We start from the raw sequence: 18,822 nt of genomic DNA, 5'->3' as shown, positions 1-18,822 counted from the left end.
ACAAACCTAGCCTTTTATTTTAATAAATACCTTTTAGTCTTTGATCAGGATCATAAAATGCCATTTAGGAATTCTGACGTATGATTGATTATTCAGAAAACAATTAAGAAAGTTTATATAAAAAAAACATGCACATGAGCTACCTTTTATTGTTTTTTCCAGCTGTTGTCACCTTGCAAACCATTCCAACTATGGTCTGCTAATTAATATATGCTAAAGATAACAATAATTGTAAAGGTAAAGAAAAGTTAAATCTAGAAAGGACCTCAGATTGTAAGAACGGCCTTGAATTCAAAGCAGGCTTGTTGCACAATGGAGAACAAAGTGACCACTTATTTTTGCTGAACAGCCTCCCTCACCAAAGTAAGCTAATCCATAATCGCTTTATACAAGTTTTTCTGGAATTTTCAGTTGCATTACTTGTGCAGAACCTAAGATGTTTCATTCAGAAAACTAAAAATCTCACTAGTCCTACTTCATTCAAAGCAGGTATGTAATGGATTTTGTTTTCTATTTTCTATGTAAAACAACATGTCTTAGCTAGTTCGTGAAATTCTATTTTGTTTTCTTTTAGGCTAAAGATGGAATCCAGGGGCAAAGCCAAAGCATATCTTTTCCTAGTATTTGCAGTATTCTTTTCATGGAGAGTTGGTCACGGTGGCAGGATTTTGATCATCCCTTTGGAAGGCAGCCACTGGGTGAATATGGACATTATGATTCAAGCTCTCCACTCTTGTGGGCACTCTATTGATGTAATAAGGACCAATAAAAGCTGGTACATCAAGGACGACTCTCCATACTACAAAACCATCACGGTTCCTGTTGCCAGAGCTTTCAATCATGATTTCATCAACCCAATCCTTAGAAAGATTTTTGCAATAGAGAGAGGAGAGAGCTCTGTCATGAGCTTCATGAGTTTGCAGGTTGAAATGTTTAAAGCTATGTTCGACATGCACGGAATGATGTGCAAGATGGCTAGCACAATGTTGGAGGATAAAAGGTTTATGAATGGTTTAAAGGCAAAAAAGTATGACCTGGTAATGACTGATCCTGCATGGGGAGCAGGAATAATGTTAGCCCACGCTCTTAAACTACCTCTAGTCTACAATGTGAGATGGGTTACCAGTGGGGAGGGCCACTTAGCCCTTGCACCTTCTCCTTTATCATACATCCCAATGACGGGCTCAGGACTGACAGACAAAATGACCTTCATACAGAGAGTCAAAAATCTCCTTTTCTACACCCTCTGGGAAGTTCAGGACACCTTTCTGATCAGTCCCCAGTATCAAGCCATCTGTAATAAATTCTTTGGCCCAGATGTTAGATACAGTGACTTGTTGCGGGGAGCAGACCTGTGGCTCATGAGAGTGGACTTTGTTTTTGAGTTCCCCCGTCCTACCATGCCAAATGCCATCTACATCGGAGGCTTTCAGTGTGAACCAGCTAAACCTCTTCCTAAGAACCTGGAGGAGTTTGTTCAGAGTTCTGGACAGCATGGCGTCATCATCATGTCTCTTGGGACTTTTGTTAGTGAGCTCCCTTCAGATGTGACAAACAAAATTACTGAAGCTTTTGGTCAGTTACCGCAGAAAGTAATCTGGAGCTATAAAGGTAGCAAACCCGCCAATGTGGGAAAAAACACTTTACTTGTTAACTGGATGCCACAAAAAGACCTTTTAGGACATCCAAAGGTGAAACTATTTGTGGCTCATGGAGGAACAAATGGAGTCCAGGAGGCCATTTATCATGGAGTACCAGTAGTGGGTTTACCTGTGTTTTATGACCAGTATGACAATCTTCTCCGACTGCAAGACAGAGGAGCGGCTAAGATCCTTACTTTAGCCACTGTAGACAAAGAGGACACATTTCTGAAAACTGTCAAAGAGGTACTGTCTGAACCATCCTACAGGATTAACATGCAGAGACTCTCCAGATTGCACAGGGATCAGCCAATGAAGCCAATCGATACCGCCCTCTTCTGGATAGAATTTGCAATAAGACACCAAGGTGCAGCTCATCTGAGAACCGAGTCCCACAGACTGCCTTGGTATTCCTACTACTCTGTAGATGTTTTGCTATTCTTCCTGTTTGTTGTTGCAGTGATTACATTTTCAGTAGTCACGACTTTCAGATTGCTCTGTCTTGCAAAATGCTTGAAAGGAAAAACTAAGCAAACGAAGAAAAAATGACAAGGTTCTCCGTTTGTTATCATAATTTACTTTATTTCACTCTGGATCTAGGTTTTTCTCCTTTCTGTATTTTCTTCATTTAAACTGACCACGTGTTGACTGAATATTTTGTATGATACAAATCTCTAGTTTCACTTAAGTCTTTAAGGGAAGTAAGTACTTCCCGTAAGTCATTCTGCACTGTTACACGTTAGGTGCAAGATTACTCATCTGTGGTTGCGATAAAAACAAAGTATGCAACAACCAGCAGTAAATGCCATTTATCTCAAGAGAGAATTACATAAATCATATTTAATATAGCATTTCAAAGTAAGTCATTTAAGAGTTCAGGTCAATAGCGACATCTACTGGTTAGTCTTGAGAAATGCAATTGCCCTGCTTTCGTTTTTTTTTACTTTTAAACGTTTCACGGCACTAATGGTTGTAAATTTATTTATTTTCACACTGTTGGCTCCAAAATGTACTATTTCAAAGAATTGAATAGACACTTTCTTATTCACTTTACAGAAATCAAGTGGACATAGTGAGCATTGCAGCAATAAGCATATTAACCAAAACAGTATTGCCATCAACATTCATTATTTACAGGGCAAAAAATGAAACGCGTTGGTAAAATTAAATTAATTAAGCACACAACTAGTTGAGCCCATAATGTTTCATAAAGTACACATAAATACTCTCCAATAGACAAATCAAAAACAACAAAAAACCAACCCAAAATAGGGTTAATTTGCAACGTAATTCAAAAGTTTTCATACGACTTTTAATTTTCACATTTTGTCATGATAAATCAACAGACTTCTATGTATTTCACTGGGATTTTATGCAGTAGAACATGCAGTGTATATTGATGAACAAAGAGATAAAAGACAGTTTTTTTTTTACTAATCATATAAGTATGTTGTGTTTTTGTGTACAGTCCACTTCACTTTGTTACAGCTAAATAAAAACCAGTGCAACCAACTTGATCCTGATGTTATGTAATGAGTTGCAACCTTGCTGTCAGAGACAGAGTATGTAACCCTGACGTGGAGCTGCTACGTGTCACTCTGCGGCCATTCTACCTCCCAAGGGAGTTTACCAACATCTTTGTGTGTGTAGTTTATGTACCGCCCAGTTCTAACGCAACAAGAGCAGCAATTCAAATCTCGGACTGCATCCATCGCCATCTTCAGAATAAGCCGGATGCTCCTATGTTCATCCTTGGAGATTTTAACCACTGCAGTTTAAACAAGTTTCTGCCTGGCTTTTTCCAGTACGTGAAGTGCAGTACAAGGAACTCTAACATCCTAGATAAATGTTATGGCAATATTAAAGATGCATACTCAGCTAGAGCTAGACCACCTCTTGGCAATTCAGATCATAACGTGGTTCATTTACTCCCTGCATATCGGTCTGTTTTTAAGTCAAATAAGCCTGAGCTCCTCCAGGTGAAGGTGTGGTCGCAGGAAAAAATGGAGGAGTTGAGTTGTTGCTTCCTTAATACAAACTGGGAAATATTTTTCTTGGATGTAAATCTTAACTGTATTACTGAGGCAGTCACGGCCTACATCTCCTTTTGTGTGGACTCTATTATGCCCCAGAAGACAGTAAAGAGGTATCAAAATAACAAACGATATATAACGAAAGAAATAAGGGAGTGCATTGCCAGGAAAAAATCTGCCTTTAAGGCAGGGGACAAGGCTGGTGTTAGAGCAGCACAAAAGGATCTCAATCAGCTGCTGAGAACAGCATAAGAGGAGGGTGGAGCGTGAACTGTCTGATTCAAACACCAAAGGACTATGGGACTCTATCTCGTCTCGTCTCGTCTTATCTTATCTTATCTTAAGCAAAGTCCACTTGTGTCTAGTTTCACTTCAGTGTAACCAGGAGAAGTTCACAGTGAATTTCACTTCTATAACAATATTATAACTTCTTAGCTAAGTTTTGCAGCCTGTAATAGATTTCAGACTGAGTTTCACCTTCCATCAGGATGACACTAAACATATATTAAAATTACCCAATCAAAGTGCAGACCAAAGTCTAATTTTGAATCTATGGTACAGCTTGAAAATTGATTTTCACAGTCACTACCAAGCTTGATAGAGTTCTAGTTGTTTTACAAGAAACTGGCACAAAGTTAAGACTGGTAGAGACAAACCAATACAAATCCATGCAACACATACAAAACAAATGTGATTTAAATTTTACTTTAAGTTTTTGAAGTCATTTGAAATTATGTGACAAAATGTGAAAAGTTCAAGTTGTATGAACAATGCACTGTTCTTGTGGGTAAATCTATCAGGTCAACACTGTTGCATTGTCCTGGAGTAGCGCAAAAGTGAAATGAACAAAATACCTGCATGTAATGGATTTATGCATCACATTCAGGTGAAGTCTTGTTCTGGTGACTTTCATGAAGACTGTTATTGCTTAATGACAGAAGTGGTGTACAGCACACGTGAAGTACTTGGTCCTGCGGATGAATCATCTGTGGTGAAAAACACAGGAAGCTGTCGAGATATATCTGTGCTTCTTTGTTTAGCACTTTTGTACTCGCAGTTATTTTCTAAGATATGCTTAAAAGACAATTTATGCATGGCTAAGTTTTGCTGCCTGTAATAGGTACATTTCAATATGTGAAATGTTTTACATTGCACATATTGAACACAAGGACCACACATGCGATGTTAAAGCTATTATAATATACATGAAGTTTATTTTTTTTGTAATAATACAAGTAATAATTACTTATTCAATTTGTAATGAATATTTTTTGAAGAAGAAAGTGATTAAAATCATGTACTGATGTTTAACATCTCTAACTCATTATAATATTTTTACAGACTGAAAGTAAATGATGACATCCTACCTGGAATAACGCTGTAAATTCTCTCACTTGAGTAATAGATGACGCCCCTTGTTGTCTCAAAACACTGTGAATTTCTGATGAAAAAATGTTCAGATTAAATGCTAGACACAACTTTTACTCCAGCCAAATAAATAAATAAATAAATAAATAAATGTAGTGTGTTGCTAAAAACATTCACTGTCCTTTAACATTTTCACATTTCGGTCATGTCACAAACCTTATTGAGGTTGTCAATGGCTCAGATGCGACAGCAAGTGGCCCTGCAAGTTGGTCCTCATTTGAAACCCACTCCCTGTTGCTGACAACAGGGTGGGTTGCTTCAGGAAGGACATTCGGTATAAAACTTGTGCCAAGTACATCTGTATGCAGCTGTGGATTGGGGGAGGCTGCTGTGCTGCAGCAACTGCTTGGAAGGAGAAGCAGAAAGGAGAACAACAGCAACAAACACAAACAAGAGAATAACTGTGAGGAAAATGTATGAAAAATTATGCATGGTTTTTCGTCTTTGCAAAATAACTCAATATCAGTCAGATTAGAGGCAGAATATATTAGAACATTAATTTTTAACCCACAAATTAACAATTGGACTTTGACTGGACTTTGGTTTTAACACAGGAATATTTATATAAGCTGATGGTTTGGACAGGATTTTACGATAATCAAAGTGAAGAGGACTGAATATACCTGCATGTTACACATATCGGATTTTTATTAATAAATCATATAAATATATAAACAAATAAATTGATTACAGGTCTTATAAAGATTGATTTGCAAACTTACTCTTCTTCGCTCTCCATGCTGAAAGAATTCTCTTCTTCTGATCCTTGAAAGAAGATGATTAAATTAGAAAAAAAAACTACAAATAGCCAACTATCAGTAATTTCAATGGAATTTTGTACTTATGTTCTTTATGATAAAAAATATCTTGAAGAACTTTAAAGCATAAGAAAATTATGAAAGTTTAGAAACATTTACAATTCAACAGGCTTTGCCTTCAGCATTATAAACTTTGAAAGAGAAACAATATATTTCCTCTGTTTATTAAATAAAAAGTATTTATACTGAAGCGGATGAGTGGGAATATTTTCCCTGTCAAATCATTACAAACCTCTTAAAAAATAGATTTTCTAAAGAATTTCTTTTCGGTGATTCTAACCTAAACATACCCTCTTGTGGTTCCACATCTGTCAGTGCCAACACATCTGTATTCTGCTGCTCACTATCAAAATGAGAAAACACCCAATTCAAACAGAAAGCAAACCCTTCCTTATGTATTACATTTACATTGTATTCAATCACAGTCTTTTAATTTCTTCTGTCTGCCAACAGGAAGTGCAGCTAAACAAAGACTCACCATGGCTTGTACAAACGTTTGAAGCAATTTTTGTAAACGAACCATCCCAGACACAGACTGAAAAGCAACATAAGGACTGTAAATCCACAAGACAAAGCCGCCCATGGGATCAAATCCTCTGAAATACAAATTAAATTTAATGACATCAATTTTCAGAGATGTTTTAAGAGGAAACCATTGGAAAGTAAAATACATTGTGGAACAATTCCCACCTTTAACCTCCAGAATCACCGTATTTATTCCTTGCAGCTCATTCCATTGTTTCTGGAAGCATTTTGATGGCAGCAAAAGGCAACTATATGGACCCGAATCCCTTGAAACGGCACCTTCAATGCTGAAAGAGGCTTCCATCTGAGCAAGATTAAATACTTGTATTTGGAGGATGGTCTCATTCTTCTTCAGGTAACAGTAGATGAGTTTACAGTTATTGAGAGTGTGAAGGGTTTCCGAAAAGGTGCATTTGAACTCAACGTGGCTTCCCTCATGAACTGTGAAGGGTCCAGCTATGGAGAGCTCTGCTGGGATGAAATTGGCTGCATAGCAGTTGGAAAAAATAAGAAATAAAAACAACTGCAAGTGGGATTAAAAAGAATAAAAAGATACTCACCTATAACCAGAATCTCAACTTCATTCTTTCCTTTCCCTTCTACATCAGAAAGGCTGTAATTTGTAGTGGAGTACAAGCAGCTGTAATTTCCACTGTGATCAAGATGAAGATTAGATATTATGAAAAGAGCATCATCCAAAGCTTGCTCGTGTTTTGATTTCCGAAATCCTTGTCCATCTTTCAGTAAATAAACATAAAAAGAGGGGTACTTCTTTTGCCCGAATATGCTGCAGGTTACATAAAGTTCACTGCCCTCGCTTACAGTTCTCTGCCGGGCCAGAATCTTTGCAGGATACATGTCTACACAAAAGACACACAGACAAATGTAGCAACATAACGTCTTAAAATACATCTTGTTCTGTTAAGCATTGTTTAGATTGCGCTCACCTTCTGTCTGGCCAATGACCTGGTTTAGCAAAATATCTTGAAGACAATAAGTGTAGAGTCACATCAATGTTCATTGTGCAAAAATAATTAAAATGTAGATTTTGTTTCTATCTGCTGTCAGTCTACTTACAGAAAACAACAAGTATTGTCTTCATCTTCAGCGGTACTCTGACTCGCTCACATAAACCTTATAATCAGACCTGATGACTTGTTCCTGCACCCACAGATAAAGCATGCAGGAACTATAACACACCACTTCCTTATTCTTCTTTGCTGGCCTATTGCATTTCTGGCCATTCTTCTTCATTTCTCACACTCAGTCAGATTGGATTGAGAGCATCTCTGGAAATAAAATTTTAAGTCTAGCAAATAGATTTTCTATTGGATTTAGCTCTGCATCTTCTTATAGCAGTGACAAGGAAGAAGGTAGGTAGAGAAGATCGGGAAACATTTTGAGTTTCTTCTTGGTGGATTTTATAAGATGATGCTTCATCTCTGCCATATTTGATAAGCCACAAAAGAATGCATACTTTACTTCTTACAATTCTCCTTAAGCTCCTCTCAGCTCCCCAAATCCACTCATTTCACATAGACCTGAAACACACCTGTACCTCTTTAGTCTGCATCAGAAGATTAAACTAAACAATACAGTCTACACTAAGAAAGAGGAATAAGATTTATCTAATTAACAAACTCATCTTCACAAGTAAATGACTGGTAAAATACAACACTCTATATAACAAGGATTATATGTGAAGAAAGGTTACAACAGCAATGTTAAACCTAAAGAATTTTAAATAATTGTAAAATAAAATGAAATAATTTATTAATGTTTAAGGAACAATTGGAGAATAAATAAAAGTTCAACCACTATACCACAGCCCCAGCTGTGTTCTTCAGCCGGGTTTGTGGCTTGTTTGGGGGGGCATGTGCAGTGTTAACTTTCTGCCACAATAGCTTTTTGCATGTAGGTCAAAGACTTTGCTCACCCTATGAGCAGAAAATCTCATGAGAATGCATTGAGGAGTTTGTGGTTGTAATTTGACAGAATGGGTAAAGATGATAGAGGTATGAATGCTATTCAAGGCTCTATATTTCTTGAACATTTCCTGCAGCAGCCATTTAGACTGTTACACATCAACATCTTTGAGCTTTAAAAGTAATTTTGTTTTGTTCAGACAATGATCATGATGCCCTCTGACACCCATTCACACAGTATCTGTGGAAGGTCTTGTACAGAGCAGCCAAATGAGCACTGAGGAGGCTTTATCGGAATTGACTTGAGTCAAATCACTATGAACTATTTAAATAGGCTATTTAAAGTTGTTATCATAGACTTCTTTATCACAGAGACAAACATAGTAATCATAAACCACATGCATTTCTTTCTCTCTTTGCAAACCTTTTATATTTAGTAGAAGCTCAAAATAAGAGTTTGTCATAATAAGAAAAAACTATCTGATCTTTAGAGTCAATTTTTAAACATATTGACAAATGCAAACCATAATCAAAAGCGCTTCTGGCTGACTTCTTTCTCTTTCCTCTGAGCTCAAATATTATAAATATCATAAAGTAATTCATAAAGATAAAAAGGTCCTCTCTTTATGCACCAAGTTTTATCAATATAAAACTTGTTGCGTGACATAAAACAGCGTGACATTTTCAACATAATTAGCATTACCCATGTGTGTTTACTGTTTACATGTGAGAAGTTGGCAAAATGTTGCTGGATCAACCAATAGCATGGCAGTCAGGAGCATTGTAGTAACAACCCATGACCACATGATGTCACCCTTTTGGAACAGTCTGCATCATTGCTTGGGTTTTCATGAACACGTTGTTATTGTTAGGATTTTAATCCTTTAAATATAAAACTAAGTGTGTCTTTCACAGTATTGTTTTAATAGCTGTAAAAAAAATCCAAGCTTATTATACAGCCTGAAATCTTCCAAAATGAAACTTTTATGTCTTTATTTTTTATTAAAGAGCATACTTAATTAATAAATGAAAAAATATATCGTATTTTTATTTTTTGGATGAAATGTTTACTTGTGATTGAAATTGTTTTGTTAGGTTTAAATTTTTTTTCTATATGACATATCCAGCTCTGCGACAGACTGACAACCTGTCCAGGGTGTACCTTGCCTCTCGCCTGAAACGTTTGCTGGAGATTGGTACCAGCACCCCTGCTGACCCCACTAGGGACAAGGGTGTACAGAAAATGGATGGATGGATGGATGGATGGATGACATATCCAAACCAGAACTTAAAACTTACTCTGTCACGCCCTGTGACAAAAATATTACTTCTTGCATCTGTAAAACGAATCTGACTCTAACGTCATAGAGTCATGAAAACACAAGAAAACACAGAAGAATTTATTTACTTTTCCATAATTCATTCAAAGAACTGTCTGTAATGTTTTTATAATCTTATTTTACAAATGCAGTTGTGAACCATTTTGGCTTTTAATGAAAATTTCATAACTCTTTCTACAGAGCTTCATTGCATCTGAGAGCAGCATCAACACTCTGATAAAATGCTATGTTTACTGGACCTCTACCACATTTTTTCTTGCTTATTAGCCTGTGCAACCATTTAGGAGTGGGTGTTATTTACTTATATATGTGTCATTTTATCTGTGAGGTTGGACTTTCGGTTCAAGAACTCCAAACTCATGTTTTGTGCCACAGATTTATTTGCCATATATCCAAGATAAAGTTGTCAAACAAATAGCAAAACAGAAAAACACTTAATCCTGGCATTTTTCTCCTTGACTGTGTGCCCTATATTTTTCCACTACTCAGACAGAGACCACATCCTGTATATGAGAGCTGTGTGCAATTCTGCGGTGTGGAGTAATAGTTTTTATAAATTCAATCAAATATCCTCCCCAAGTAATAAAGGCTGGAGGAAGAGGCCAGCTGTCCCCAGGATGCAGACAAGCACAAAAACCCAGAGGAAGATCCTGTCAATAACCATGGCAACATACTTCCAGTCATCTTGAACCTGTGGGAGCATCACAATGAAAACATGGTTACTATTTCAATTTTGAGAAAAATCTCCAGTAAATGCTTCTAAATAATTTGAACAACTCTTTACCTCTTTAGCTTCGTTCTGAAGTCTCATGTTTTCTGCTATGTATTTAACACTTTCAATTGCCTCCCTGACCTCAGGAGACAGAGGCAAAAGAGACAAAACTCCCCCATCTAGAGACTCAGAACTGGAGCAATGACTATCCTGTCTGACCCCAACACCAGTGCTGCCAGTCAAGGCCCCCAGGCTGCCCAGTCCACCACTTCCACCACCAGAGTCTGAAGGCAGTTTGCCCGATCTCTTCTGCCAGCAGCAGTTACATCGGTCCTCACAGCACAGGACGCCAGAGCTGACACATTTACCAGATTCTTCGCTCAGGTTATTCAGGTTGGAGAGGTCTGTGTTGTTGAAAAGCCTCTGGCGCTTAGTCAGGCTCGACACAACGCTGGATGCCAAAGCTTGGGGCTTGTGTTGCTTTTGCAGAGTGCCTGAAGAGTGGACAGCGCAGGTTCTCAGATGCATTGTCTCAACACTTTCAGCCACCGTCACCTTCTCCGGGTCCCTCTCTGGCCTGGTCATGAACATCACTCTGGGCAGCAGTCCTAGAAACACATGCCGCACCCAGCAGGGCATGGTGTGTGTCTTCGGTGTGCGGTAGTGCACATTCAAGACAAAAACGGTAATGACAATGGAGAGGGTGACGAAAATCATGGTGAACAGGAGGTACTCGCCGATCAAAGGTATGACTAGGGAGGTAGAGGGAATGGTCTCTGTTATGACCAGAAGAAAGACGGTCAAAGACAGCAAGACGGAGATGCACAGCGTGACTTTCTCACCACAGTCAGAGGGCAGATAGAAGACGAGCACTGTCAGGAAGGAGATTAAGAGGCAGGGGATGATCATGTTGATTGTGTAGAAAAGAGGCAAGCGACGGATATACAAGGAGTAAGTGATATCAGTGTAGATCTCCTCACAGCAGTTGTACTTGATATCATGCTTGTAGCCAGGGGCATCAATGATTATCCACTCGCCAGTCTCCCAGAAGTCCTTGAGATTGATAGTTGAACCAATCAGCACAAGGTCAATCTTGGCCTTATCATAAGTCCAGGAACCAAACTTCATGGTACAGTTTTGGTAGTCGAAGGGGAAGTATGTGACATCGATCTTGCAGGAGCTTTTAAATATAGCTGGTGGGATCCAAGTGACGTCACCGTTGTAGCGAAGGAGGGCCTTTGTTTTGTCGTCAACCTGAAAATCTCCAACTGCACTGTTAACAAATAATAATAAAGCTAATGAGAGTGGACAGTGCTTGGCTGAATAAAGATATAAAGTACTCACATTGTAATATAGACATATGAATAAAAATACAACAGAATGTAAATCTCATTAAAAACTTTCAAACAAAAAGCCCAAGAGTTGAACTTGTAAAATAATTGAGGTTGTTGTTATAAACTTTACACCAGATGTCTGCAACAACATTAGTAATGCAAACATGCCAAAAAATCATCAGTTGGATGCATTCTAATATCTGGTGTAAATTTTATTCCAGTGAACTCTCAAGAAATATAACTCCTGAGATAATGTTGACATGTCTGATGCTCATTTTCCTCACTCTAGTTACTCAGTGAGGATCAAGATACACCCAAATGAATATCCATATTGATAACCCCCTCCTCAGATTTCCACTTACTTATTATAAAGAACAATGTCTGGCTTCCAAATTCTGTTCGATGGTACTCGGATGAACTCCACGCCGCCAAACTCTTTAGGATCCCATTTGAGTTTATAGTCATTCCAAATCTGGCAAAGGACAAAATTTTTAATTTACTTTAAAAAAAATAACAACATCAAAGCTAATTTAAATGAGCATCATACACTTGAGCAGCGAAACAGAAATATATGAGGCCATCACCTTTGTTTATGACTAATATTTTTGTTTACATCTGGTAACTTGACTTGCTAATCCAATTAAATTAAATACAATATCTAACCACCTCAAGATTGATGTCTTTGTGCAAAAACCCTTCATCTTCCTGCAGATGGTCCTTCACAGAAATTGGCAGCAGGGGAAATCAGAGTCAGACTTCGCTTTATTGGACAAGTAGGTTAACACACAGTAATACAAACTGTCTGAATACAACAGGGAATCACTTGGATACATCCTGTGGGAGACCATATGCAGCCTGTTCTGCTGCACAATGCCAGGCTTCAGGCAGTTTTAAACAACTGTCTCTCACTAATGCTGGCAAATACATCAGTTTGTTCGTTTAGGAATATGTAATGTTTTTTTTAAAATACAAGTAAAACTAATTTGGTTTAGAAGGCAGAACATCAATATAAGAAGTTAGCCGTTGTTTCCCCCTGGTGATTATCATTTAAAATTGATTTCAAAAGGATCCTCTTCAGCTAAAACCCGTCATCTTCCGTGCTGTATGAACAAAAGTGTATTTATTGTGTGTTTTACAGACTTTTTTGCTACAGTGTCTCTGACCTTGTTGCAACAGTTTTCAAAATGTGACCTAGAGACCTGCATTGCTATTTCACTTAGTTCACTGCAGTGTGCATCATGACAGCAGAAGTATAATCTGGAGGGACAGGCAGGTGGTTGTGCAACCGGTCTTTACACAATATTTAATTTTGTTACAGCCTTGCATTATGTAATTTTGTAATTTGTTTTGTTAAGGCTTTAATCTTTATGTTTAATGTGATGCAGAAGCTTGAAGTTTGTGGTCACAAAAACTAGATTTAAAATCCTCACTGTGTGAAATTACAAGCTGGTAAAATTATTTTGATAACATTATAAAGTTAGCCAGATCTAAGTTGATATGATTGTTTTTTCTATTTAGATCAAGATCAAATTGATCAATGTGCTTTAAGAGCTTCCTCCCATAAATAATTAATTGTTTCAGTCTGGGCAACACATGCAAGGCAAGTTTTGTAAAGCGTCATTCGTACATGGAGTATTTTAGAGTCATTTGACAGAAAACTAAGGAACAAGGATACAGAAAATTATAATAAAACAAAACATGTATTAAAAAAATACAGAAAGATGGGAACATCAGCATAATTAAATTCAAACTGAATTCATATTCAAGAATTATTTATAAACTCACCATAGGAAATGAATGAAGAAAAAACAGATCTGAAGAAACGTAAAAAAAAAAAAAAATAAAACAAACAAATACTTAAAATAGACTTGATAGCAGTTCAATTTATATTTTCATCTTTAGGCTTTCATTTTCAGTTCTGGTTTAAAAGAGACTCTTAATTTTCGGGACCAAAAAATGGACTTATGTCTTTTCTACATTAAGTTGGAGGACAATTTGACCCCATTGGACTCCCATCATAGCACTAAACAATACCAGTCCTTTTCATGTCTATCGATCATTCCCAAAGAATTATGTAAAACAACAGACTGGACCCAGATTTGATGTCTCAGGGTTTGCTTTCACACTCATAGAGCATAAACTTACATGTCTCAGCCACAGATTGGTTTCCATGATCTGGTTGACTTCATCCTGAGAATAGAACAGAATGAATTATAAAGATATCAATGCAAAAAAATGTAAAAAAAATAAACAAAAGCAACACAATATTTTGCGACAATACCGTTACATGGGATCATGAAGCTCATCCGTGAGGATTGGTTTGTGTGTTTTCTGCAATCTCAGGCTTTTGTAAATCCCCAAAAACGACGATTTAGAGAGCTGCACCTGACTCCTATGAGCCTGGTGCATAACTTACATGACAGCTGGAATTGTGAAGCCAGAACACAGTTTTAACTTTTACTCTGAGCTGCAGCAGGGTGACCAAGGAGGGGGGAGAGAAAAGTTGCATGAGACGGATTTATATGTGACTTAGACCGTGAATGAACCAATTTCCTGAGCCAGTGCATAACATTAACCATTCATGTGACCATGTAGTATCCAGAAGAGTCCGAAGCTGAGTGATGAGCACAAGCGTCTGTGATCATGCCTCCATCATCTTTTTTATGTAATTAGGACAATAAACTGTTTTCTCTGCCGGAAAAGCATTTGCTAAGAAGGCAAGCTCAGTCCCACGGGTGAGCCTGCTCCCTAATGGTAGCATGATGACTCAAGCAGCCCTGGTGATGAGCTATTGATGGCCTGAATGAACTCATACAGGCGTGTGGTAATTGGTGTGGGCAAACCAATACCAATTGTGGCTGGCTTAGGAGCAGCAGGTGTTGCTGAGTGAAAACAGTCATCCATCAGCAGCTGGATCTCAGCGGCTTTCTCCACTAAATGTGTTTTTTTAACATCCTCATGCACCTGGACACATCATCAGGGATGCGGCCAGAATAAGGATGAGTGTCTTTAACCCGAAAGGTTCTTCATACGTATTTAGCAAAAGGATTTTGGGAAAGGAAAACAGATTGAGATTAATTGCATTATATCATATTCTACATCTCCTATGGATAGTTAGCCAAGCAAAAAAAAAAAAAAAAAAAAAAAAAAATCTGTTCTCTTGTTACATTGCAATGAGAAGTGAATGTACTTTATCAGGATTTTATTTGACAGTTCAGCACAAACTAGTGTGCTATTGTGAAGCTAAATAATAAGAGAAATCTGAAAACTAAGATTTAAATGAGTATTTAGATCTCTTTATACTAATAACCTTAAAAATCCAGTAAATAATTAGCACATATTGTTAACATGTTTATTTTAATGTCATTAAAAATACAGCTGCTCTGTGAAAAACAAGAATAGAAGTGCAGACAACAAAACAATTTGTCAAACTTTCCACATCTTTATGAGGATTGTTTATCATCTGAAAATGAGCAGAGCATTGCACAACCACACATATCCTCTAACTGACTATTAGTCAGAGAACCAGCCTTGATTACCATAGAGGAGCTGCAGAGACGCTCATCACTGCTGGGATAATCTATCCATTTCATATTTATGCATAACTTGATGTTGATGTATCAAATGAAATATAAAAATGGTTCAAGGAATATGACATCTATAGTAAGAAACTGGAAAAAAATGGACATGCAATTTTAATTTCACAGCATAAAAAAAGAATGTTGTCAAGTATTTCTAATATCAACTTGACAAAAAGTGGAATAAGACATTAGATGCCAGAAGCATTGCATTTGAATGAATCCTCATCTGCTTTACCCTCCTTAACTTACTTTTTTTCTGATGTCTTATTAATATAGAAACAGATTAATAGTAAAAGATAATTTGCTGATTCACTTTTAGTTAGAAAATTAGGACATGCGCAAGTGAACAGCAGATTATTGAAATAAACTGTTCTTTGATTTTCTTATCAAAAGACTTGCAGCAACATCAGTGGCCTTAGCATCCCCGTCCTACCTGGACAAGCATCTGAATTCAACAAACTGGAGGAAAATCCAACATTAAAACAAGAAATGCTCATCAGACAAGGCAGTGTCAGAGTGAAGGACTGCTTAAACTGAGAGCTACTTAGACACCTGACATTCCCCATCTTGTCTCAGCCAGGCAGCCAGCCAGTCTGACCCTGTCATTGCATGTCTCTTTCCTCAGGTGGATAAATTGAGGGCTGCTGTGATTTGGCAGGGAGTGTTGCAGGTGTCTCAGGCTGCATCCCAGTTGTGTCTGATTAACAAAAGCCCATTAACTGACACATGGCAACTTTGATCAGACAAAATAATCCTTAAATAACTTTTCCTTTTTTGTTCATCTGGTCGTGTCTTATATAGTGATTTATATCTATTACAAGGGTATAGTCAGTGTAGGAAAAAGAAGAAGAAAAACCTTTTCAGCTACTTACCACTTTGACCAGCTGTGACATGGACACCTCAAACTGCACAATGACCGGATCAGACACATTTTCCACAGGCCGTATGTACTGATTGTAGTTGGAGAATATCACTGAGAAGAGCTTGTGCTCGGCTTCTGAACATGTGCCTCCTGCACCGGAGCAAATTGTAAGACATGGATCAGTGACTGCAGGATTTTTCATAATGCAGAAATCCATGTCATACATTTTTAAGATAATTTTGCTATTTTACCTGCATGAAATTTGGTCTTAGTGCACAGAATACAAATTTAACATTACAAGTCACTCAATGAATAGCAACTACATTAAATAATTGTTACGATTAAAAAAGAAAGTTTTCAAATTTGTGCATGTTCAGCTGATACAAAAAATTAAAATTTGGTGTTTTTATAAAGACATGCTAAAGAAACATTTTAGCAACATGTAGAACTATGAACAGAAATCAAGAAAATGCAACAAGTAAGCAAGATGTTATAAATAAAAGAAAACTTACCTGACAACAGGTACAAAAAGAACAAACAACTAGGAAATATAAAGTCAAATCTGTTATCCATCCTGTGGTAACCGATAGAGGACAAATAAATCTGGGGTCAACGGCAGCAGAGCTCCTCGATGCACACGGAGGGAGAACGAGTGAAAGCGAGTGTGCAGCTGCAGACACAACCGGAGAACAGGGGGAGGGAGGCAGTGGCACAGTAAAACACACAGCCAGTAACCGAGAGGAACCACACAGCACACAGATGTGCAGGCTATGGTCACCGAATCAAATCAGACAACAGGAGGTGTGAAATTAAGAAAGATTTTTGTTTTGTAAAAAACAAGTAAATAAAAAAAAAGATAATTCCTTTAAGTCAATATGCTAATTGTCAAGCAGCCACTGGGTTCAGCAAATCAAATGCTTTATGCTGTCAGCAGACCAGGTGGTATTCACTTGGGTTTCCCTCTCACATGCATTCATCATAAATTAAATATTAAATCACAGGCCTCTGAGCCACTGTGACAGCCTTCAGCATAACATATTCATCAGTCATTTATTCATTTATTTTTTGAAAAGCATGTTTTAATTAGAACTAATTGTGACGCTGCATTTTAATGCAGAACCAAAGTCCGATGTTTTAATTTTTGAATAAATTAACTAACTTTTTTTCAAACAGCTTTGTGGGCGTCCTCTGTTAGGGGAAGAAAGGGAAGATCCAAGTTCGCTTCAGCTGACATCAAACAGACTCCAAGGTCCTTAGAAAATAAATTCTAAATTTCCAGGACCAGGGTAGTTGTTTTAGCTCCCTTAAGTGAGTATAGAAAAAAAAGTAACTTCAAGATGTGGAATAGTAATGTCCTGCACAGTGAAAAAAAAGAAAAAGAAACAACAGCAACAGAAAAATAATAATTACTGGCTCGGTTAGCAAAACAAAACAACACAATAAGGTGTCAACATCTTCAAATATTATCCAGTAGTTAAAGTCAAAAAGAATAAAAACTTCACAGGATTACATTCTGTTTAAATACTAGTCCTTGTTGGACACATTCACTTTAGATTAAGAAATTAGAATCCATTAAAAAAGCTTTACTGCTACATATGATATGGCAAAGTACTGTAACTGACTTAGTTTTGTAGATGACTTTAAGTATTTCAGTTCTGGTGGAGTTTGTAATGTGAAACTTCAATATAATTTAGATTCTAAATTATAGTGAAGTCCTGAGCCGACCATCAGCACTAAACGTGGAGGTGGCAGCATAATGCTGTGGTGTTGCTTCTCTTCAGCAGGGACAGTAAAGCCAATGAGAGTTGATGTGAAGATGAATGGTGAATGTGAAGAAAAATGAGCAGAAACTTTATGATCGAAATGTACAAAACTGGTAGAGAAATCTCAAAAAATAATGTAAAAGGTATCAATTAAGAAAAAGCACATACTTCTAATAAAAAATCTAAATCCACAAAACAACATTTACATTTATTTTTTCTGTTATTAAAAATTATGAGAATAATCTTTATTGTCATTTCAGCAAACTGATGCTTGTTATAATTCCTGAGCAGCCTTTGGGATGTTTTAACTGATATTTGAATTATGTATCTTTATGGTTGGAAGGCCTCCTGTCCATCAAACTAATCTTTAACTGCCTCAATAGATATTTTAGATTCAAGCCAGGACTGACAATATTTGGCTGAAGTTCAAGGCAGCTTTCCAAGAAAGTAAGACAAGCTTGAATCCCTCACAGTGGTGTTAAAAACATGGATAATAGAAAGTAAAGTGAGAGAATGAGGAAATAAGTTTTCCATGTGTAGGAGATATAGAATGAGAAGCTCTTACACAAAGTTGTGGTCTTTTTCCACAAATGCTATTATTTCACAATTTCAACTAACTCTTGTCTGTCAGGAGTATAAACAAATTTGGACTTAACTCTATGCATGCCATGCTTTTCACTTTTGTATTTGTAAAAGAACTTCAAACTATGTACTTCACAACTACTAATTAAATACTATGTGTAGATGATCAAAGTGGTGAAAATATGCAAAAGACACTTCACAAGAAGATTTAAAACTGTAATTTCACACTGCTACTTTTTTACAATCTGCACAGATCGACCAAAAGTTTGAAGTGAAGCA

The 18,822-nt window shown here is 37.1% G+C and overlaps 2 protein-coding genes and 1 pseudogene across 3 annotated transcripts; 1 reads left to right on the top strand and 2 right to left on the bottom strand.

The window, feature by feature from the left end:
• The first annotated feature begins 5 nt into the window (after nt 1-5).
• LOC111608424 lies at nt 6-4,217 on the top strand (annotated as a pseudogene).
• Nucleotides 4,218-4,465: 248 nt separating this feature from the next.
• On the bottom strand, nt 4,466-7,465 carry LOC111608349. Its single transcript, XM_023331915.1, has 8 exons — nt 7,005-7,465; nt 6,610-6,930; nt 6,398-6,515; nt 6,210-6,262; nt 5,824-5,866; nt 5,258-5,446; nt 5,041-5,114; nt 4,466-4,659 (listed from the first exon to the last, which is right to left on the bottom strand). Exons 1-8 carry the CDS (start codon nt 7,354-7,356, stop codon nt 4,595-4,597), a joined length of 1,215 nt encoding a protein of 404 aa, XP_023187683.1. The 5' UTR covers nt 7,357-7,465; the 3' UTR covers nt 4,466-4,594.
• A 2,606-nt stretch (nt 7,466-10,071) lies between these two features.
• Nucleotides 10,072-16,861, bottom strand: LOC102229088 (neuronal acetylcholine receptor subunit alpha-3-like). Of its 2 annotated transcripts, XM_023331914.1 has the most exons (6): nt 16,711-16,861; nt 16,209-16,348; nt 13,901-13,945; nt 12,118-12,227; nt 10,494-11,694; nt 10,072-10,400 (listed from the first exon to the last, which is right to left on the bottom strand). In XM_023331914.1, exons 1-6 carry the CDS (start codon nt 16,769-16,771, stop codon nt 10,272-10,274), a joined length of 1,686 nt encoding a protein of 561 aa, XP_023187682.1. In that variant the 5' UTR covers nt 16,772-16,861; the 3' UTR covers nt 10,072-10,271. The 2 variants fall into 2 exon arrangements, with proteins under 2 accessions (XP_023187682.1, XP_005805618.1); XM_005805561.3 differs by lacking the exon at nt 16,711-16,861 and having other exon boundaries at nt 16,209-16,424.
• Between the last annotated feature and the right edge of the window lie 1,961 nt (nt 16,862-18,822).

Source organism: Xiphophorus maculatus, chromosome 4, assembly GCF_002775205.1.
Source record: "Xiphophorus maculatus strain JP 163 A chromosome 4, X_maculatus-5.0-male, whole genome shotgun sequence".
Taxonomy (NCBI): Eukaryota; Metazoa; Chordata; class Actinopteri; order Cyprinodontiformes; family Poeciliidae; genus Xiphophorus; species Xiphophorus maculatus.
The sequence above is the reverse complement of the archived record's forward strand: the minus strand, read 5'-3'. Positions and strand labels throughout refer to the sequence as shown.

Bases quoted from the DNA above. Each gene is read 5' to 3' on its own strand.
- LOC111608349 (XM_023331915.1), bottom strand. From the start codon at position 7,356: ATGTATTTTAAGACGTTATGTTGCTACATTTGTCTGTGTGTCTTTTGT. The intron at 6,516-6,609 runs GTGGGAATTGTT...TTTGTATTTCAG, and splicing joins GGTGATTCTGGAGGTTAAAG to AGGATTTGATCCCATGGGCG. The intron at 6,263-6,397 runs GTGAGTCTTTGT...TCATTTTGATAG, and splicing joins AAACGTTTGTACAAGCCATG to TGAGCAGCAGAATACAGATG.
- LOC102229088 (XM_005805561.3), bottom strand. From the start codon at position 16,424: ATGTATGACATGGATTTCTGCATTATGAAAAATCCTGCAGTCACTGAT. The intron at 13,946-16,208 runs GTAAGTAGCTGA...TTCTATTCTCAG, and splicing joins TGTCACAGCTGGTCAAAGTG to GATGAAGTCAACCAGATCAT. The intron at 11,695-12,117 runs GTAAGTGGAAAT...ATTTGTTAACAG, and splicing joins GACATTGTTCTTTATAATAA to TGCAGTTGGAGATTTTCAGG.